Raw genomic sequence first — 23,062 nt, 5'->3', positions numbered from 1 at the left:
ACTTCGTGCGCTCTTGACCCTTGCCCTTCATGGCTAATAAAAGCTGCCAGGGAGGGGACAGGCAAATGGCTGGAGGTGATTGTTAATGCTTCATTAAGGAAGGGCAGGATGCCATCGTGCCTCAAGCAGGCGGTGGTAAGACCACTATTAAAAAAGCTCTCCCTTGATCCCTCCAACCTGGATAATTATAGACCTGTGTCTAACCTTCCCTTTTGGGGCAAGGTGATGGAGCGTGTGGTGGCGTCCCAGCTGCAGAGGGTCTTGGATGATGCGGATTATCTGGACCCTTTTCAATCTGGCTTCCGCCCCGGTTATGGGACTGAGACTGCCTTGGTCGCTCTAGTGGACGACCTACGCCGGGAACTAGACAGAGGGAGTGCGTCCCTGTTGGTTCTGCTGGACCTCTCGGCGGCGTTCGATACCATCGACCATGGTATCCTTCTGGGTCGCCTCTCGAGTATGGGAATCGGAGGCACTGCGTTGCAGTGGTTCCAGTCCTTTCTTGGGGGGAGGGTCCAGAAGGTGGTGCTGGGGGACTACTGCTCGGCCCCGTGGCCGTTGGCCTGTGGGGTCCCGCAGGGATCGTTCTTGTCCCCCATGCTGTTTAACATCTACATGAAGCTGCTGGGAGAGGTCATCCGGGGATTTGGACTGAGTTGTCAGCAATATGCGGATGACACTCAGCTCTATCTCTCCTTGTCATCTGCTCCTAGGGAGATGGTGGATGTCCTGAATCGGGGGCTGGAGGCCGTGATGGGTTGGATGTGGGCTAACAAACTGAAATTGAATCCGGATAAGACGGAGGTACTGTTGGTCAGTAGGAGAGCCAATCAGGATGAGGAGATTTTACCGGTTCTGGATGGGGTTGCACTCCCCTTGAAGGAGCAAGTACGTAGCTTGGGGGTACTACTGGACCCGGCTCTGCTTGTGGAAACGGTGGCCAGGGGTGCCTTTGCACGGCTTCGGCTAGTGCGCCAGCTACGTCCCTTTCTCGAGAAGGCAGATCTGGCCACGGTTACCCATGCCATAGTCACGTCGCGACTGGATTACAGTAACGCGCTCTACGTGGGGCTGCCCTTGAAGAATATCCGGAAACTGCAGCTAGTGCAAAATGCGGCAGCGAGGGTTTTATCCAGAGCTGCCCGTTGGGAACATATCACCCCCATTTTGAAAGAGTTGCACTGGCTGCCGGTTCGTTTCCGGGTCCAATTCAAGGTGCTGGTTTTGACCTTTAAAGCCCTTAACGATTTGGGCCCGGGGTATTTGAGGGACCACCTGCTCCCAAGGGTTGCTGCCCGCTTGACGAGGACATCTGAGGGGGCCCTGCTCTCAATGAGAGAGGCCCGGCTGTCGTGCACTCGGGACAGGGCCTTCTCTGTTGCTGCTCCTAGCCTCTGGAATGCTCTCCCAGTGGCCATTCATTCCTCTGGCTCCATCACGGCTTTTAGAAAACTTGTAAAAACTTTTTTACCCAGGCTTTTACATAATCGTTTTTACTGCTGCTTCTGTGTGTTTTTACCTGTTGTATTGTTTTTATGCCTGTTTTTTATATGTTTTTATATTTTTTAGCTTCATGTTTTTATTGGCTTTTTATTGTATGTTTTAACTTGTCTTTTAACGAAAGGTGGTATATAAATGCAAAAATAAATAAATAAATAAATAAATAAATAAACAAACTTTTTCAAAAGCTTTTTGGAAGTCCAGGTATACTATGTCAACTGGATCACCTTGATCCACACACTTGTTGACTCTTTCAAAGAACTCCAAAAGGTTGGTGAGGCAAGATTTACGTTTTTGGAAGCCATGCTGGTTCACTCCCAGTAGGGTCTGTTCTTCTGTGTGCTTTACAATTTTACCCTTGAGGATGCTTTCCATCAATTTGCCTGGAACGGACGTTAAGCTAACCGGCCTGTAATTTCCCAGACCGTCCCTGGATCCCTTTTTGAAAATCGGTGTTACATTTGCTACTCTCCAGTTCTCTGGTAAAGAGCCCGATTTCAGGGATAAGTTATATATTTTAGCAAGGAGGTTGGAAATTTCACATTTGAGTTCTTTGAGGACTCTTGGATGGATGCCATCTGGCCCTGGTGATTTGTTAATTTTCAGTTTTTCCAGACAGTTTAGAACATCATCTCTTGTCATTTCTATCTGACTCAGTTCTTTGGCCTCCATCCCTAAAAAGCCTGATTCAGGAACAGGTATATGCTCAGTATCCTCTGCCGTGAAGACGGATGCAAAGAACTCATTTAGCTTCTCTGCAACCTCCATATCCTCCTTAATAATCCCTTTCACTCCCTCATTGTCTCATGGTCCAACCACCTTCCTGGCAGGTTTCCTGCTTCTGATGTATTTAGGGAAGTTTTTGTTATTCCCCTTGATACTTTTGGCTAAATGTTCCTCAAACTCTCTTTTCGCCTGCCTTATTGTCACCTTGAATTTCTTTGCCAGAGTTTGTGTTCCTTTCTGTTCTCTTCATTTGGACGGGCCGTCCAATTTCGGAAGGAAGTCTTCCCTTTTATGGCTTCCTTAATGGTACCCGATAGCCATGCTCACATCCTCCTGGACTTAGTGGTACCTTTCCTCCTTTTGGGTATACAGTCTAACTGGGCTTCTAGTATTGTGGCTTTGAGTAAACTCCATGCATTCTGGAGCGAAGTGACTCTCCTGATTTTCCCTTTCAGCTTTCTTTTCACCATACTCCTCATTTTGGAGAAGTTTCCTCTTCTGAAATTCAAAATGTCTGTGTTAGACTTCCTTGGTGATTCTTTCCCTGCATGTATGCTGAATTTGATGGCACTATGGTCACTGTTCCCTAAAGGGTCAATGACACTGAAATTGCGCACCAGGTCCTGGGTGCCACTCAGAATTAAGTCCAAGGTCGCCTTCTCTCTGGTTGGTTCCAAGACCAACTGTTCTAGGGCACAGTCATTTAGCATATCTAGAAATCTGACCTCTTTGTCATGACCTGACTGTGAATTTACCCAGTCTATGTGTGGGTAATTGAAGTCACCCATTATTACTGCCCTGCCTCTCCTTGACGCCTTCCTGATTTCCTGCTGCAACTCCCAGTCACTGTCAGCATTCTGATCCAGAGGGCGATAGCATGTCCCCAGTGGCACATTCCCTTTCAGGCCTTGTATTGTCACCCACAGGGTTTCTGTGGAGGACTCCAGTCCACCCAGGTTTTCTAGCTTGTTAGATTCTATGCCTTCTTTAACATACAGGGCTACCCCACCTCCAAGGCACCCCTCCCTGTCCTTTCTATAGAGTTTATATCCAGGGATAACAGTGTCCCACTGATTCTCACAGTTCCACCACGTTTCTGTTATGCCCACTATATCGATTTCTGCATTAGCAACCAAGCACTTCAGCTCACCCATCTTGGATCGGAGGCTTTTGGCATTGGCATATAAGCACCTATATGCTGAATCTCTCACCTGATGTGTGCCATCTTTCTTTTGACTCTTTGACCAGCTAGCACAGGCTCCCATCTGCTCTTTATGCAGCTCTGCTCTGTCCCCTTCTGTTTTATCTGAATCCTTTGCACCCTCACACTTTAAAGGATGGCTTTTGCCGAACGGGATACTGCCCAGCTCCCATCGGCTGTTCCCCAGGCACCATTTTAAAAGCTGCTCTGCAACCTTTTTGATTTTAAGCGCCAGCAGTCTGGTTCCATCTTGGTTCAAGTGCAGCCCGTCCCTTTTGTACAGGCCTTGCTTTCCCCAAAATGTATCCCAGTGCCTAACAAATCTAAACCCCTCCTTCCGGCACCAACATCTCATCCACGCATTGAAACCCCTCAGCTCTGCTTGTCTCACTGTACCTGTGCGTGGAACAGGCAGCATTTCTGAGAATGCTACCTTGGGGGTCCTGGACTTCAATACACTACCTGTCAGCCTAAATTTTGTTTCCAGGACCTCCCAACTACATTTCTCCACATCGTTGGTGCCAACGTGCACCACGACAGCTGTCTCCTCCCCAGCACTGCCTAAGAGCCTATCTAGATGCTGTGTGATGTCCACAACCTGCGTGATGTGCACTATACAGGCAATGAGACAGCCTCAGTGAAATCTAGGTAGCTCTCAGGCAGTCTGGTGCAGGAATTAACCCATAGTAAGCCAGTGCAGAGAGTGGCCCAAGGACTCTTAGTTCCAAGAACATCCAGGGCAGTCTTGTGCAGGCTTCCCCACAGCAAGCATACACGAGGAGCATGCAAGGATAATGATTTCAGCTCTAGATGTCTGGACTCTCCAGTCCAGTGTTCCCCCTTATGGACTCAGCAGTCCAATGATTCAATCAGAAGGGAAAATTAGACTTGAAAAAGAATGTGCACTGATGCATTTAATAGAATGGATAGAATAATTTTCTGAAATGTTCTTTTCAATTATAATTAATGCATTGGTGAATATTCTTTTCTAAGTCTAGAGTGCACCACATGTGCTCAACCAGACAGGTTTCAGGATAATAGAAGGCGGCCTGTGTCACCAATCTTACATACTTCGGTAACGAGGTACAAGAGAGCACACTTTTAACCTCAGAAAGGTTGTAAAGGTGGGAACACTCAGGAATATACTGTATTTACCTGAATCTAGGACTAGGTTTTTTCCAGGTTCTTTGATGTTAGAAATCAGGGACTTGTCTTAAATTCAGAATGCTCTTTCTTTTGGGTACATACAGGTATAAGCTAAATTTTACCTCTATTTTTAAAGGGAGACATCTTACATTCAGAGTATTCTTCTATTCGGGTAAATACGGTAAATGAGAGTTGGGGGAAGAGTTCAGTGCTGGATCTTGAAGAGATGAGTGAATGAGATGGCTATTGTTCAGATGTATTCCAGAACGAAAAGGTTCTATTGTCCCCAGGGGCGTAACGATAATAGGGCAAGGGGAGACAGTTGTCTGGGGGTCCTCTGCTTTGGGGGGTCCCAGAGGCAAGTCACATGACTGGCTCCCCCAGCCGCACACCCACCCGGGCTTCCTTCAGTTGTATTCATCTTCCGAAACTGATGTGAGTGTTAAGACCTGGAACTACCATAACAGCATATCGTTCTCTACTATGCTTTTTAGTAATTTTGCTGTGCTTTTTGTTACTACTATTCAGCCTCATTTAAGATTTCTTTACTTCATGAGCTGAGCTTCAGTGAGGGGGGGCCATTTTAAAATTTTGTCTCTGGGCCCACTCCAACCTTGCTACGCCCCCGATTGTCCCAGATCTTAGTACCTTTTTTGCATTGTCAGAAACTCTGTCTTCATTAAGAATGCATAGCATCTGGGTGCTTTTTTTTTTTTCCCCAGTGGTACAAGTGTGCATGGCATGGTTGTTTAATCCAAATAGAGGTCAGCTTGGCTCTTGGCACCAAGTGCTCACACATGCCCCACTTAGCCTTCCTTCTGTCACAAATCAGTGTTTTCAGAAAGAAGGAGCAGGAAGGAGGTTGTCTGGCAACAGACCCTCATGAGCTTGTTGGAAATAACAGATATAGTATGTGTCAGAACAATCTGCTGCACCAGTGAGCTCATCAGAAACACAGGCCTCACCAATCACTCGGCCAGCTTTGGGGCAAGGAACCAGGAGAAGGTGAAGTGCACATCTGTTGCTGTGGTGACAGGGATGGCAACAATTAGGAGGGAGGAATTAGGAAGGAGTCTTGTGTGGGACCAAGGAATCCACAGAAGAGGAGAGAGCCCTGTCATGAGATTGTAAAAAATGTGAGGGGCTATTTGAAGGAACTGAGATGACTGTTGAGGGCAAGGCAGCAGTAGTAGCAACACATGGTGCTGTTGCCCAGGAGAGGGGAGAGCTTGACATTTCAGCCTTGAGCTTTATTTTACAAACCTTTAAAAATATGGACAGCATTCATTCAAAGTTTATTACGGTCTATGACCAGCACAACGGGGGGGTGGGGTGGGGGGGAATAAATACAATTAAAATATAAATTTTTTTTTTTTAAAAAAAGGTCAACAGTCTAACCCATCAACAATATTATAACTGAAAGGTTATAGAGCAGCACTATGACTGTTAATTAAAAACTGGCGCACTCTTCGAGCTGCTGCACAAAAGCCCGCCACTTTCCGAGTAATGGCAGGTATGCTGTCCTCAAGCAGGAAAGCCACTTGTTGGCTAGACGAACTTCCTGGGAAACGAGCCAACAGTGGAGATATTAATTCTAAATGTAAGTCCCTATAAAAGGAGCAATAAAGCAAAACATGTTCGATTGTTTCAACTTCCCCATCACCACATAGACGTTCCGCATAAGGAGTCCCACTGTAGCGACCTTCAAGGACAGCAGAGGGAAGGCATCTACATCTGGCCTGTGTAAAAGCCAACCTATATCTGGGGATGTCTAATTGTTGCAGATTAGATAAAGGAGCAACAAGGTACCTTGTGGTATTGTTACAGTAGAAACCCGGAGACTTAGATAAATCTTCCTGCCGCTCCATGTCTAATATTTTCTGTTTCACCAAGGCTCGGGCTTGTGATACTTCCATTTTGAGCAGGGTAAACGGAAGCAACCCCAATGTTGCCAGTTTAGTAAATATCCTGCGTTCCCAGGAGGCATGAAATGAATCTTGTAATGTGAGAAATACTAAACTACCATGGGAGTGATGGATTTTAATCCAGTAAAAAATTGTAAGTATTCAATATCTAGCCTCCACCTTCACTAGACCCGTCTCCAGTCTCAATCTGACATTAGAGACACAACGGGGGGTCGAAAGTACAGCTCTAAGAAATTTAGATTGAATTCTTTCCACCTGCTGAAAACTAGATAAAGGCCCTAGCTGTGCACCATATGTAAGCTGAGCAAGAGATTTGGCAAGAAAAAGTTTGATAGCAGAGGGTATAAAATGCCCCCCCTTACTCCAAAAAAACCTGAGAATAGCGGATGCACTCCTTTGAGCATTCTGGGACACATAGGTAGCATGTGGCTTCCTAGAGCCAGAGGCATGGAAGAGGACCCCCAAATAATTGAAGGTAGAAACTTGCTGAATAGGGTGGTCATCAATTTTCCAATTGTGATGTTTAGGTTTTTTACCGAGGGCCATGATCTTTGATTTAGCATAATTAATTTCAAGACGATTTCCTTTACAATAGGAGGCCAATACCCCCAGGGCAAGTCTGAGACCCACAGGTGTTCTTGCCAGGATAAGAGTATCATCAGCATACAACAATGAGTTAATGTGCTTCTCTGCTAACGTTGGCGGGTGAAAATTCAGATCTGCCAAATGAGTAACCAAATCATTAATATAAAAATTAAAAAGAAGTGGAGCCAGTATACAACCCTGGCGTACCCCTTTCTGAGTGGGGATTGCAGAGGACAAATGGCCCCAGGGAGAGCCGCGCACCTTCAAGGCTGAGTTCTCGTGTACAGCAGAGATCAAAGCCAAGAGGCGGCGATCTATCGAAGAAGCTCTCAATTTCTCCCACAATCTAGATCGAGAGATGGAATCAAAGGCAAATCTTAGATCTATGAAAGCAGCATAAAGCGAATTGGGATACTTCTCACAGAGGTGTTGCAAAATTAGACAATTATCCATGGTAGATCTACCTGCCCTGAACCCAGCCTGTTCCTCCGCCAAGATTGATTCCTTGTCCATCCAGTCCCTTAGCTTCCAGTAGAGATGTCTTGTGTAGAGCTTACTAATAACACTAAGGAGACTAATGGACCTATAATTGGATGGATCACCTCTGACCTTTTTTAAAAATAGGCACGATAACTGCCAGCCCCCAATCCTGAGGGATGTGCCCTGTCCTATCTATCACTGTAAATAGAGTGGCTAAAACAGGTGTCCACCAATCAATATTATTTTTAATCAACTCTGGAGGAATACAATCAATTCCAGCGGCCTTGCCAGGCCTAAGTTGGGCAATCAAATCTTTAATCTCAGCCTCCGAGACTGGTGGCCAGGGGGGTAATTCATCCCAGTTAATCTCTGTAGAAACAGAAGGAACAGTATCGCTATATAGAGACTGAAAATGGCTTCCCCATGTCTCAAGTGAAATGCAGCACTCAGGATAAAATGGCCTTTCTAGTGAGAGACCAGCCATAGTACACCAGAATAATGTAAAATGCCTTCCTCTAACTGCCTCTATAAGCTGTCTCCACGTTGACTTAGCTTCCTCATTTTTTTTTCTAGCTAAAAGCTGCTTATAATTCTTTTTTGCCTCTAAAAGGGCTTGTAACGAAGACGGAGTACAGGATTCTTTATAGGCCCTGAACTGAGCAGTTAAACTTCTGTTAGCCCTAATACACTCAGAATCAAACCATGGCTTAGACCAAGGCCTAATCCACAGCGGCCTTCTACAAGGCTTAACAGTAAGATATTTATGCAAATTTGCAACCAGGTCCTCATAGTAGGTTAGAAGCCTCTCAGGATCAGGATCAGAAACAACAGCAGTGGCTATTTGTCTATAATGTTCAGAGTCCAACAGTGTTTTCAACTTGTCCCCCTGAGCTTGGGACCATTTAACACAGCAGCCTTGTGCTGATTGTCGTATGTCGTGATGATACCATTCAATTGGACATGAAAGGTTGCCAGATGATGTAAAAAATATACAAATAGGAAAGTGATCACTGTCCACACAAGGGATAACCTCGAGTCGGGCTATCCAACTAAGCAGATTGCTAGATACTATCATATAGTCAATAGTACTTGTTCCAGTATTGGCCCAGAAAGTGAACTCTGCTGGGCGGTCTCCTAAGATTGCCCCATTAAGAACAAAAAGATTTAACGCGTTCATCGTCTGGGCCAAACAAAAACCTGCGTAGTTAGATCTCTGATCTTTAAATACCCGATGGTGCAGAAATAAAGAGGATTCGGGAGATTCAAAAGAGGGTGAGCAAGTGTGGTGGGAACCATATAATGTAGCATCGTCTGGGCCCATTCTGTCATTGAAGTCTCCCCCAATCAAGAAATATGCAGTAGGGAAGGTCAATAAAAGTTCATCAATATAAGCCTGAAACCTAGCCCATCGGTCCTTAACTTGACCCACTCTAGATAGTGGTGGGAAGTAAACACAGACTACAATAAGAAAGTCTTTCCCAAAGGAAATCCGGACCGACAAAGCTAGTTGACCCAGAGTAGAAATAATCACAGAACTAGCCTGAAGTGAACTCGCGACCAAAACTGCAAGCCCCCCCTTATTCCAACCTCTGGAAGACTCCTTAATTGCAGGCAAAGAGTGAGTTACAAAACCATTAAGTACTATATCTGAGGTTAACCAGGTTTCCTGAATTAAGGCCACATTAATCAATCTGAATTTATCAAAACTCAGCACCTTGCTACCCCAGCCTCTAACATTCCACGTTAAGAATCTAAATTGGGCATTATGCTGGTCAGTATCCCATCATTTAGCAGACTCTTGCATTCTTGGTGAGAGGGACAATGACAATGGCACCTCCATAATGATCTTATCTGGCTGCTGAGCAGGCAGTTGGAACTCTGTCCTTAACTCTGTTAAGTTAGTAGATGGAACACTCTGGTCAGCTATCAGATCAGCAGGTGAACTAGAAACGTTGGAAACAAACAACTCATTTAGTGCATCAAAGTGGGGATCACTAGCAAACGGTAATTTAAAACCCGAAGTCTGTTGAGCATTTTCACTGGAGATGGAAAAGACCTGCTGTCGCCCATGTGGTGAAGCGCCCGGAGCTGTGGTTTCTTCCGTAAAAACCATCCAGGAGGAGAGTTCATGTTTGTGCTCAGGATTCTCCTCATCAGCGGAAGAGCCCGTAGAGAGGTCACTGGAACAGACAGACAACCGCCTCTCAGACTTTCTTGGAGTCTCTTCCCCACAAGGCTGCATAACAGGGAAAGAGTCAAGATGTATCAAAATTGGAACAGTTGATTGTTGTTGATCTGCCCCCATAACACTTCTATGAGAAGGAGAATAGGAGCCTGGAAAGATTTTAGATCATTCATCCTTAGCCTCTCTTAGGAATTGTCTGAGCAAATCCCATTTTTTGTCCAGCTTCCCACGGGAGGGAGAAAATTTAAAACTTAGTTGAGTTGGGCAGGTTGGCTGAGGTGATGCCGGTCTTTCAGACTGTGATTGAATCCTCCCAGCAGCCCTATCTCTCTTAAAAGCCAACTGGGGATTCATAGGAAGAAGAGGAGTACAAACGTCTAGAAAAACCCTTTGTAGTCCAAAACCTCAGATGTTAAGCTTCTCTCTTTGCTTGCAAAGTTCCCTCACACAAAATTGGGATGCAAATGAGATCAATATTCTCCTAAAGTTCCGAATAGAAGGAAGGTAGAAAAACTCAGTAACTCTCACCCCAACAGCTGAAATATTAAGAAGATGTGCAAGGGAGTCAGCTATTTGTTTCCTACTGTTCCATCGAAGATGAGTGTATTTAGGTATTTGCAGAAGAATCTTATTTCTCTGTAAGGTCAAAGCTCTAACCAAAGTTTGAGATGAGGAAATTGACTTTAGGTGTTTGTTTAATTCCCAATTAGCAGTCAACCCAAGGTCACTGTCTCTTTCAAGACCTTTAACTGCAAGGGGAAGAAAAATGGTTTTAAGTTCATCAGTCTTTGTTTCAATAAGACTGAGCCTATCCAAAATAAGAGTGAGCGTTTTGGCAGTTAGAGCACAAACTTTCCCCACATTAGCTTTGTCCTCTGAAGAGGAAGAGACAGCTGTATCACACACTCCTCCCTTTAGTAAAGTGTTAGCATCTGAAGGCGTTGTAAATGTTGGATCTAAAGCTGCCAGAAAAGGTTTGGAAGTCACCGCTTTTTGTTTTCCTTTTCTCTTGACTTGGCAGGCATTTCTTAACTTGAAGTTCGGGGGAGGCAAAGCTGTATCTAAGCCTGAACTAGTTGAAGATTGAGAAGCAATCAGTAAAGAATTTGTTTCTAATGGCTAGAAGCTGTTTTCAGTAGGAAAAGCCGATAACACACTCACTGTTTCTGCTATTTCAGATGCAGGTGCCGGTCCCGAACAAAAAAACTGATCTAACTTCAGCTGCTTCTGTTTATCAAGACGGGTGTCCGAAGGCGACACTCTCGAGCGCTTCTTAGGCATAATTAATAATTTTTTAGCCAAGTTTTAAAGCTAAAAAAGATAAAAGATCCTTGGAGCTCACGGAGCAAGCTGTTAAACATCCGCCATCTTGGGAGCTCCTCCAGGACAGCAATTTCTTATAAAACAAATGTTGGTGGTTAAATAATTTACCATTTAGTATTTTATATTCCTCCAGTATCACAGTGGTCAACCAATGTTTCTGGATCTGTTTGTGACTCTTTAAATCACAAAGCAGCTCATTTCTTCTCCTGAGCCAGCAACACAGTAACTTTGCTAGAGGCTACGAACCACACTGCTGAGGCCACCAGTCAGTGTCTTTTGCCCTTCTTCTTTTACTCTCAGTGGTATATCTCACCACCAATCAGCACCTTGCTCCTTAAAAAAGGTTTGGCTGGATCTTTCAGAAGATTGCAATTAGGCTACTTTAATATGCTCTCTGTGGAACTGTTTTTGAGAAGTGTCCAGAAATGGTTTCAAAATGTGACCACTGGGATGCTGATTGATGCAGGCTCCACAGAGTATCTAGCACCAATTTTGTAATGACTGTATTGGTGCCTAATTGATTTCCAGACCCAATTTAAAGTACTAGTTTTGACCTTTAAAGCTGTAAATAAGCCCAGTAGCAGCACAGCTACAATTGAATGGGGGATGGGGGGGCCCTTCTGACTAGATGACAGTTTGCTCTTTGTTCTCTCCCCCCCCCCGCCTCTCTGAAGAAGCTGACAGAGGGGCAATTGCCCATCTTCACTTTTTGTCCCAGGCCTACACCAAGCTTGCTATGCCCTTAAAGCCCAGAGTACTTTAAGGACTGTCTGCTCCCTTATGAATTTGTCTGTGTTTTGAGATCTTCTTTGAAGGTCCTGCTTCATCTTTCTCCACCATTTGAAGAACATTAGAGAGAGACCTTTTTGTAGTGCTACCAAACTATGAGACTTCCTTCTTAGAGAACTTTGAAAGAAAAGTCAATATACTTTTAGATGCTAAGCCAAGGCAGGCTTTGAGGCTGCCCTGGTTCCCTCTTTTTCTTGTTTCTGCTGATCAATGATGCTGATAATTGGTATTTAATGGAGTACTTTAAATATTTGATATGTTTTTGTAATGTTTTGTTTTTAATGAGTGTCATTCACAGTTTCCCGTATTCCAGCGTAAGGAATCCTTGTTCTAGAGTAAAAGAAACTTTGGATGCCACCCACTATATTGTGTTAGCCACCTAGTAGAACAATTAGCCAATATAAACAAATAATGTGTCATACAAAAAAAGATGAAGAAAGGATATTTTGAATTATTCGTTAGTTTTGAAGTTTTTGTTAGTCCATATGGGGAAAGCCCCTAGTTCAGGAATAGAACATATACTTCACATCCATAAAGCCCCAAGTTCAACTGCTGGTATCTTCAATTAAGAATCTCAGGTGGCAAGGCCAGGAAAGACCTCTGTTCTGCCTGCCTGTTTAGGACTAGATGTACCAGTGGTCTGACTTTTGAAATAGTTGGTATATTAATGACTTAACCACTGTAGAATGCTCTCTATAATGTATCCATTCAGAAAAATAAATGCATTTTTATGCTTTTGACTATTCTGTAATTTTTTTCTTCTAAGTTATTTTTTTTAAATTTCGCTCCAAATCAACACATTAGCCTATTCTTTGCTGTGTTCTCAAAAAAGCTAAAGGGGGGATGAGAAAGAAGTTCTGTTTCTTCTTGTAATTTATACTTCTATTTTTAGATTTGATAGTATATTATTTGCCATATTCAGAATATTTTTCTGTCTTATTTATAAATGACTCTTGAAATGTAGTTCTGTTTAAGAATATCTCAAGACGTGTGTGCTTGGTGAAGAAATCTGGAGCTTTGCCTTCTGTATTTCCTACATCAGATTGCATTACCACAGACACTTTGGCCAATTCTGACATAATAATAAACCATAGTTTGTCATGGCATGTCTGAACCTCAGACTCACATGTTCCCCTCTCTCCTCCCTTCCTTCTCTGAGGGGAAGAAGTGTAAAGCGTCAATTTATGGTTTTGTAACAAACTGTATTTTTCCATTTTATCCAAAGAAAGGAAACTGTGATGGTTAAGAAAAGTTCTTTAATCGATGGTTTGTCTTTGTCTTAACTGAATACTGACTTTACACTTCAGTAGTGGGGACTGCTGTTGCAAAAACATGAAACGTGTGTGGCTCTCTCCTGCATGCCTATGTTCTTTTTAAAATTCTGGCCAGCATATTGTCTCAATGAATAACTGGTGAAGTTTACTAACTTTTAAAATAGTGAGATTTATGCAAACTGTTCACTTATTTATTGTTTTAGAATCATGATGCAAGAGATGTGTATGATTCTATTATGTTAGCCCAAAGAATTGACAGTGTCAAGTATTGCAAGTTCTTTGTATAAAAATTTCCTAGGATGCTTATCTGTTTTGTACAAATTTAAGAGATTCCGTTTTTGAGATTCTTAAATGTCTGCATTGTGGCTTAACAGTAAATTTTGGCCTCTTCTCTTTTTTCTTAATGGAGAGGAGGGAGAAAGTGGCCTTTCTAGGTTGCAAAATTTGCTGATGTAAATATTATAGAATCATGCCCTCAATAAATTATAATTCATACCTATCTTTTGAACTAAAGTTTCCTTTTAAACTTTGGGCAATCTACCAAAATTTTCTGTGATCAGTCTTTTATTACTATCTTGTCTTGAGCCCTTTTTTTTAATGACATCTATTATCAGATTGAAATGGCGATTGAGACACTGCAAAAGTCTGATGGTCTGTCCACTCACAGAAGCTCTCTTCTCAACAGCCATGTAAGTTGCCTCTTCTTCATGTAAACTAATCCCTTGCTTGTTCTGCATGCTTCACTTGCCTTCTAAATGCTTGTTTTGTGTTGCTGCTTTTTGCTTCTGAATCTTCCTTTCCACTTTAAACTCACACAGCACCTCATTGCTGGGTCTTTTTCCAGGCAACCCGTCAGTACAGCAAGTTGTTGAGTAACTTGATTTCTAACTCTTTAATAATGTCGCTATTAGTGTTAAAACTCTTACATTTCCCACAGCATCATAAACAGTTTAAATATAATAATCAAAATAAATCTTAATATGGTCTTTATAATTTAATTAAATAAAATTACTTTTCATTTGGCTGGAAGCAAGATGTCACAAATATGACTGGTTTTTTTAAAAAACTAATGATTTCACTGTTTCATTTATCAATGTGTATATCTGTACAAAAGCCAGTTTCTAACATTCCATTGTACTATATTATCACCAAGAAAGAGAACCCACAGTGGGGCTATCCAGGTGAAGAGGTGAACATGTATAGATATGTGCGGGCTTGATTTTTAAAGGCTGGAGTCAGCAAGGCAAAGGAGCAGGTTTAGCCTTCATTCTAGTTATATCCCTGGGTGTAAGTTTTTATTATCTCTTATATAAGCCTTTAAAACCTGCTCGTTCTAAATAAGAACCAGTTTGTAAAATAACCTCGCAAAGCAGTATGTTTATAAAGGAGAGGTTAGTATTCTAATTAATAGGCCATTAAGCAGTTTAGTTTTTTTTTTAAAAATCTACTCTATGTGAAAGAGAACTGTAGATGTAGAAAAGTGCATGTCCACTGTTCAACATGTGCATTATCCCCTGATGTATGGAGATTCTGTTTTTAAGGGGAAAATATATTGATTATTTGTTCCCATTTTTTAGTGACCTAGTATAAGGTTTAGCAAATTATCATGATATTCTATGCAGAATTGAGCGCAGTGTAATGTGATGCAGGCTGCAATTGGTGTGGAACAATCAAGGGAGGGGGAAAGGCTTGGTTTATATAGTACATAATACAGTTTCTATATGTTGTATTCTGAATAGGTACAGTGTTTTGACACCTTGTTTTCCTACTCTAGTGCTACCCCACAAATGTTACTCCCCAGGTTATCCATCTACTCAAACATTTGCAAGTATTATTTAGTCTTCCATCGCACTGCAGTGCAATCCAAACCCCTGTGATTTCCCCTGTGATTATGCGGAAAACTCGGCTGCATAATTTGTGGCATCATTTTTCTTAAATTACAAAACCTGTACCACTGAGGATTTTTTTGGTGAAAATATGTACATAACTTCAGTTTGTGAGTATAAAACATATGTAAGAGAAGCCTAAAGATTAAAATCTGAAAACTGAATTTATGTGCAGCAAAAAACAAAAACAAAAAAAACCCACATTGTTAATTATCTGTTGTTAACTTCATGTGTATTTCCTGAATGTGTTGGTAAATCATATGAAAATCATAGGGCAGGGTCACACAACCTGCCAAAAGTTGTTAAGCAGTCTGGGAGAGGGAACTGCATGGGAATGGCACGCATACTCTCGTGCGGTATGTCATCCAAACCCACCCAAATCCAGTTAGCAAGCAGCCAAGCCTACTTGTTACCAACTCCCACCCAAGGTTCATAACCAAGGACTCAAGTTGGCTCAACAAGGTTAGTAACAAGTTGGTTGGCCAGTTAGTCTGGCCCAAACTGGCCTTGGGCAGATTTGGACAATATGCTACACAGGAGCTTTCAGCAAGTCGTGTGAACCCACCCATATTCTTTGCCCTTTTTCTTTTCAGACTTTTATCAGATAATCGACTTGGATGAAAATTATACACACATTGTGCCTCCCTGTGCTATTTTCTGAGTAAAGGAAAGAGAAAGTCATTTAATAAAGCTGTATGCTTCATAATGTTTTGTGTTGTAATATGGCATATATGTATCTAACATATATGCCGTATTACAACAGTAAACACTATTTACCCAACAAAATGGATTATTTTTCTCAGATCTGATTACCCAAGGCTGAAAATCTCTTAAAATGTGAACATATAGGGTGGCTTTATACAGCCACTAGAAAGTAAGTATGAGGGAACCAAAAGCTCCTGACGAAGGCACATTCCCAGTGTGAGCTGATATTCCTGCCCATTTCTGTGTTGTCTGAACCCGCTAATGTTGGGTGGAGAATGTTGAATTCCCTCCATTGCCTGACATTAATCTGACATCTGTAACCAAGAGTTGAAATTTACCAGAAAATATTGGGTGGCAGAGGGAACATTACATTCTTCACTTGACATGGGTGGTTTCATAGAAATGGGCGAAGTACTGGCTCATGCCAGGAACATACTCATTGGAGACCTTCTCTCCTACTTTCTTTCTGGCAGTCACATGAAGTCTCCCATAGTCTCAAAACAGAGAAATTAAAGCAGGAAATTCAATCAACCACCTGGAAAAAGAAAACAGCTTGATTAATTTTTAAAATATGTTCCCATTGTTTTTATTCTTGTTTTTCAAAGGGGAACACTTGCAATTTGCTTGATTAAATACCACACTGAGGAATCAATTGCTTCATTTTTCAGTGAAGTACAAATTAAATTAATAGTGCAGTTCTTTCAGTGAATATCATACTAGAAACACATTGCATTGCTCATCAAAAGAGAACTACAGTATGGCAAAAAAAAAAACCAACCTAAAATAGCATTCCTTAGTTTATAGAATCTACAGACTTTACAAATACATTTTTCTAAAATCACTTGTTTTTTACTGTTTTATTTTGTTGTTTTGGTTTTATTCATATTCCTGCTGGAAAAAATGGACCAGTACACTGTCCTTATTTGTTGATAAATAGTGGTGGTTGCTTTTTCTTGTTAGGTGGTTTGTTTTTGACTCTGAATATGTAAGAATAGATTATATTTTTCCCCATCTGTCTAAATACTGATGTGTTGAAGTCTAATTCATGCTCCACCTTTAAGGCACTTTGGAACACAGAAGATGTCTTAGATGTACCAGTTAAGGCAGGGTGGCATATAGTAGATGGCACACCAGCATTAAGTTTAATAATAGTTTGTAGGTCAGACTTTTTAAAGCTTTTAAAAACTTGAATATCTGTACTACTATTCTGAGCTCAGTATGTATGAGAGTTTGTGTGTGTGTGTGTGTGTGTGTGTGTGTGTGTGTGTGTGAGAGAGAGAGAGAGAGTGGGGGGGAAGAGAGAGAGAATGAGAATTGCCAGTTTGAGGGTTGCAAGAGAAAGAATGAGGAATGAAATTGATGGAGGGATATATATGCTGCTTAGATTATATATATTTTTGCACACAATAAAAATGTTTAGTTAACATTTAAATTAAGAAGCATTTTGGGACTGGCTTCTGTTGTAATGTCTTACAATACTATTGCTTTCCAGAAGTATTGGAAAATGAGTGTATGTCACTCATGAGTGTATGTCACTTTAACAGGAAATTTATAATTGATGTTTACCAATGTTTATTGCCTTCCATCGGCATCAAAAAGAAACAACCCATGGTCCTGATGTTGTTAACTTGCTCTGTGTGTGTGTGTGTGTGTGTGTGTGTGTGTGTGTGTGTGTGTGTGTGTGTGTGTAAAATGATTTGTGTACTGAGTTGATTGTTAATGCTTACTCATTTCTATGGATTTTTCATTAGTTTGATGTTCATTCTGTTTCCCCCCTGATATTCAGAAGTGTACACATCTGAACATGGATATTCCATTTACCTATAACACTAATGGTTATTGATAGATGCATCCTGCCTGAATTTATGCAAGTGAATGTGTTGCTTTACCAGAGAAGCATGATCATCTACTGCCTCAAAGGCAGGGTGAAGCTTCTGTGGTGTTCTGTGTTGCAGAGGATAATATCGTATCCTCTGCTTTTATCTGGTAGGTTTCTTAGTGTTTAGCTTTTTACTGATAACTTTTAATTTTAGTTTTAAAACTTATTTTAATTGTGGTTTTAGCCTGGTCTTTTAACTTTTTGATCTTATTAATCTTTTATCCTATATTCTATCTATTTTATTAATGTTGTAAACCACCCCAAGCTGTAGTGCACTGAAGAAGTGGGGTATAAATATTTTAAATAACAACAGCAACATCGGAAATTAGCATCTGTGCGTTAGTACTGTATTGCTCTCCTCACACACACAGACACTACAGCCTCCTCACCTCAGAGACCTCCCCACCCTCACCTGAACCCCAGATTCCTCCACTCCTGCTACTCTTCCTTGCATGTCCAGAGTGGCTCCCAACTTGAGCTCCAGCGCTGCTGCCGCCTGGAGCAGTGGTGGCAGTACCACCACCACTGCCTCTGAATGGACTCAACACCCATATGGCTCTGTGCTTCAGGCATCTCCAGCATGACATGCATGTGCTCCAGGCACCTCCAGTGTACCACACATGTGTATGCCACGGATTGCCTTTGCATTTTATATAGAGAGAGATTGCACATTACTAGAATATGTCACTCTGCAAAGCTCTGTTGTTTTACCTCTCCTTTATGGTTTATGTCCTCAAATATTTAGAGCATATGTTAATTATTTTTACTTCAAATTGTACATAGTCTAAGATTTACATTTTATAGTCCAAAACCAAGAATTTTTCCCCAGTGAAATGTGACTGAAGCAAATATTCTTAACTTGGACTGTGCTTGGTCAACAATAGCTAATACAAGTGAAAGTTAACTTCTGTCAAAAGCAAATATTAGCAAAATATATTTAAAATTAAACTAAGTAGGTTATCATCATCAGGAGTGGGGAAATCTCAGATGTTATATTTAGAATTTAATTGGAAAATGTATGTAGTTTTTGTAATTGCTAGTCAGTATTTCCCTTTGGGATAAATAGCAATAACATATCTAGCATGGTGTAGTGGTTAGCCAACATGGTGGAGCCAGCATGGTGTAGTGGTTAGAGTGCTGAACTAGGACCGTGGAGACCCGAGTACAAATCCCCATTCAGCCTAACGTACTTCACAGGGTTGTTGTGAGGAGAAACTCAAGTATGTATCACACCGCTCTGGGCTCCTTGGAGGAAGAGCAGGGTAATAATAATAATAATAATAATAAATCTACCCTGATTAATTATGAAGAGTTCAGTATAAAGTTTGAAAGTGACAATATTCTTGATTTCTGTTCTCAATTATGTTTATGTCAGTTCATTAGTGAAATAATTATTTAATACACCAAGGTAAAAGTTACTATTTCCCATGGTGTTTTATTCATAGATTGTGTGTTCATAATGGATAAATAACTAATTGGAAGGACATTTGTGAATATAAAATATCAGAAAATGATTTTGTGTCAGTGAACTAAAATAAGATAAAAATATTGTTTAATGTGCTTTAATGAAACAGAAATTGAATTTGTCAGTGAGTTAAAATAAAATAATATGTTGTTTTTAATGTTCGTTAATGAAACAGCAAAATAAAGCCTGCCTCAGTAGAAACCGGTTGGAGATCCCTAGCATAACACAGTTTTATCAATAATAAGAATATTTATATAGTCCTTTAAAGTGTTCAAAACACTTCATATATATTATTGATTTATTGATTTAATCATATTTTATACCACCTGATATGTACATCTCTAGGCGGTGTACAAAATTTTAAAAACACAGATTGAAATACATAACACACAATAACAAGTATAAAACAGTGATTAAAATAAATTATTAAAATTCTAATTAAAAGCTTGCGGGAACAGAGAGTCTTGAGCATCTTCCTGAAAACAAACAGAGAGGGAGATGCTCTTATTTCAGCAAAGAGCATATTACAAAGCCTTGAGGCAGCCACATAGAAAGCCCGGTCCTGAGTCACCACCAAATGAGCCAGTGGCAACCGTAACTGGACCTCTCCAGAAGATCATAATAGGTGGCAGGGTTCGTGACAAAGAAGGTGCTCTCTTAAATACCCTGTACCCAAGTCTTTAAGGGCTTCATAGGTAATAACCAGCACTTTGTATTTCACCCAGAAACATATTGGCAGCCAATGCAGTTCTTTCAAAACCGATGTTATATGGTCCATTTGTGTTGTCCCAGAGACCAATCTGGCTGCCACATTCTGTGCCAATTGTAGTTTCCAGACTACATACAAAGGCAGCCATACATAGAGCACATTACAATAGTCGAGCCTGGAGGTTACCAGTATATGTACCACTGTTTTAAGGTCATTTACCTCTAGAAATAGAAGTAGCTGACGTATCAGCCGAAGCTGATAACAAGCACTCCTGGCCACTGCCAACTTGCGAAACCAGAGATCGCTTTGGGTCCAGGAACACTCCCAAGCTAAGTACCTGATCTTTCAAGAGGAGTGTAACCCCATTCAGAACAGTCAGATCTAAAACATCTCTCGGGTCCCGTCCCTCCACAGTCAGTACCTCCATCATATTTGGATTCAACCTCATTTTGTTATCCCTCATCCCCCCCATTACCACGGCCCGGCAGGCATTTAGAGAAGACGTGCCATTTCCTGAAGTAGATATGGGTGTCATCAGCATATTGATAACACCCAGCACCAAACCTCCTGATGATCTCTCCCAGTGTAGAGATCATGTAGATGTTAACCCCTGCTAACATGATTCCATTTATTTCGCAGGGGGAGAGTAACTGGCCCTATCCACCCCCGGCACAGTACCTCCAGTGACTCATGCTGGTGTCTATCTGGTGTTTCTTTTTAGATTGTGAGCCCTTTGGGGACAGGGATCCATCTTATTTGTTTGTTGTTTCTCTGTATAAACCGCCCTGAGCCATTTTTGGAAGGGCGGTATAGAAATTGAATTAATGATAATGGTAATAATAATAAGAAGAGGAAGAAGCAGAAGCAGCAGCAGCAGCAGCAGCAGCAGCAGCTTTGGAGACAATATGAAGCCTTGTGGAACTCCACTCTTTAGTTCTCGCTTAGCAGAACAACAGTCTCTAAGCTACACCATCTGGAATCTACCAGAGAGGTAGGAGCCACTGTAAAACAATGCCACCCAATCCCACCTCCCTCAGGTGGTCCAGAAGGATGCCATGGTATGGTATTGAAAGCCGCAGAGAGATCCAAAAGGATCAGCAGAGTCACACTATTGATAGCCAGTTGGAGATCATCCATCAGGCTTACCTAGGCAGTCTCAACCCCATAGCCCACACGAAAGCCAGTTTGAAATGGGTCTGGATCAGGCCTGCTCAACTTAGCGGGGGGCCCCCCCACCAACTGTTTGTGGACTACAACTCCCAGAATCCTCAGCCACAGTGGCCAGTAGCCAGGAATTATAGGCCAGCATCTGCAGAAGAGCCGAAGTTGACCAGTCCTGGTCTTAATAATCTGCATCATCCAAAACTGCCTGTTGCTGAGAGACTATTGCTCGCTCGATCACCATACCCAACCATGGAAGGTTAGAAACCGGTCTGTGATTAACTAACTCCGAAGGATCCAATGCAACTTTCTTCAAAAGTGGTTTAATAATAGCCCCCTTAAGACAAAGAGGCATCCTGCCCTCCCTCAGAGAAGTATTTATAATATTTACCAGACCCTCTCTGATAATATTATTAGATGAGATAAGCCAAGTTGGGCAAGGGTCAAGAGAAGAGGTTGTAGGGTTCACAGTCCAAAGGAGCTTGTCCACTTCCTCAGGAGTCACAAACTGAAAATGGTCCAATCTAATCCCATAAAAGGAGTTGCTGGACACCTCCATGGTAAACTCTTCAGTAGCTGTGGAGATTTTATGAATACAAATACAAGAGATTTTATCCGCAAAAACATTGTTAAAGATGTCACAGCGAGTGACCGTTGGTTCCAAGTTTAAATTCAAGGGGGAGGGGGAGGGTTAAATACTAGCCCCTCACAACCCTAGACAACTCAGCTGGACGTGAATTTGCATAAGCAATGTGGGCAGAAAAGAACACCACCCGTTGCTACTACCGATTGGATGGTTTAGTGAGGTCCTTGGATTGGCCCCACCGGGGTCGGACAAGGTGCTGAGTAGATGGTTGAACTTGACTATCTAGAGGAAGTAAAAGTCATAACAAGCAACAGCTGCTTCTTTGCCACCTGCACTGCCAGAGCATAGATCTGCAAATGTGCTCTGTGTTGTGCCCGATCAGACTCGCACTGAGTCTTCCTCCACTTGCGCTCTAGCCTTCTACCTTGCCACTTCAGCTCTCATAGCTGAAGTATCTATCTATCTATCTTAGTATCGGTCTCAGTATCTGTCTCAGTAATATTATCTCAGTAATCCGTAAAACTGAGCGCCCTAGGACTGTGCGCTCTACAATTTATATGATTGTTATATCGTGTAAATCTAGGTCAGTATCATCTGGTTGCTGATCAAGGCCTGAGACTGCAAGAGAGTGGTTTGTTTTAAAACCACCTAGGAAGTTCTTGGCTGAAATGAAATTTGAACCCAAATGCAGATGCATTATTAACTTTTCAAGAAGGGCTGCTTCCATCTTTGAGCAGAGCTCTGATTATGCTTGATATATGGGAAGGGCAGGGAAGCTAGAGGGTGATCTGCCCAGCTGAACACCACTCATGATAAGCATGGGTTGGCTTCCCATCACCATCATTCTTCATATTGTCCTGAACACTTGGCTGGTGTTTCATTGCTGTATTGTCTGGGAGGCATTTGGCCATGCCAAGCCAAAGGTGAGATTACTCCTCTTTAGCTCACCTCTTTAAAAGATTACATGCCCAGCCCATTTCCTGTGTACCTACTCATTCACCTGCCTATGATTTATTGATTTCTGCATGAGAGTTTCACGCTTTAAAATCCGTCTGTTTAAAGTAGCTTTCAATTTTTATTGATGGCCTTGACACGTCCTCTTGTGTCTGCACTAAAGCAGCCTGCCTCTGCTTTAAAAAAAATTAAGTATCTGCTTTTATTGGTTTTTTGTTTCTTTTGTTATTTATGTTTTGTTTTTATTTAACATTGTTTTAAACTCCCTGAACTTAGTTGAAAAGACAGTATAGAATTACTTAAATAATTCTAATTTAATAATCTAATACTTTAATTTAAATAATGCATAGTTGGCTGCTAGTTAACGGGGATGTCTAGAATTCTTATATGGCCTCTTAATTGGCCTTGATGGCTTGAATCCTTCACCAGCTTTATAGTAATACAAGGGATTGAGATATGTTCATGTTTGGATACTTGTTGCAAAAGGGACTCAAGCAGACGTGGATGGGGGGAAGCAGTTGTTTGAGGATCTCCCTAAGACAACTTGGAGTTTGGAGCATTCAAACCAGTCTAATGACCGGGA

The 23,062-nt window shown here is 41.7% G+C and overlaps 1 protein-coding gene across 5 annotated transcripts in view; it reads left to right on the top strand.

Annotated features, from left to right (window-relative positions):
• RFX3 (regulatory factor X3) overlaps positions 1–23,062 on the top strand; it is a 306,542-nt gene that overhangs the window by 190,749 nt on the left and 92,731 nt on the right. For 4 of the 5 annotated variants that reach the window (XM_053292401.1, XM_053292402.1, XM_053292398.1 and 1 more), the window contains one exon: positions 13,749–13,823. The exons of the other annotated variant lie outside the window; for it this stretch is intronic. In XM_053292401.1, the coding sequence (XP_053148376.1) occupies positions 13,749–13,823 (75 nt within the window). The remainder of the gene's footprint in view (positions 1–13,748; positions 13,824–23,062) is intronic. 5 annotated transcript variants of the gene reach the window in all.

The sequence above is a fragment of the Hemicordylus capensis genome, chromosome 2 (genome assembly GCF_027244095.1).
Source record: "Hemicordylus capensis ecotype Gifberg chromosome 2, rHemCap1.1.pri, whole genome shotgun sequence".
Taxonomy (NCBI): Eukaryota; Metazoa; Chordata; class Lepidosauria; order Squamata; family Cordylidae; genus Hemicordylus; species Hemicordylus capensis.
Note: the sequence above shows the minus strand (reverse complement) of the source record. Positions and strands in the feature narration are given on the sequence as shown.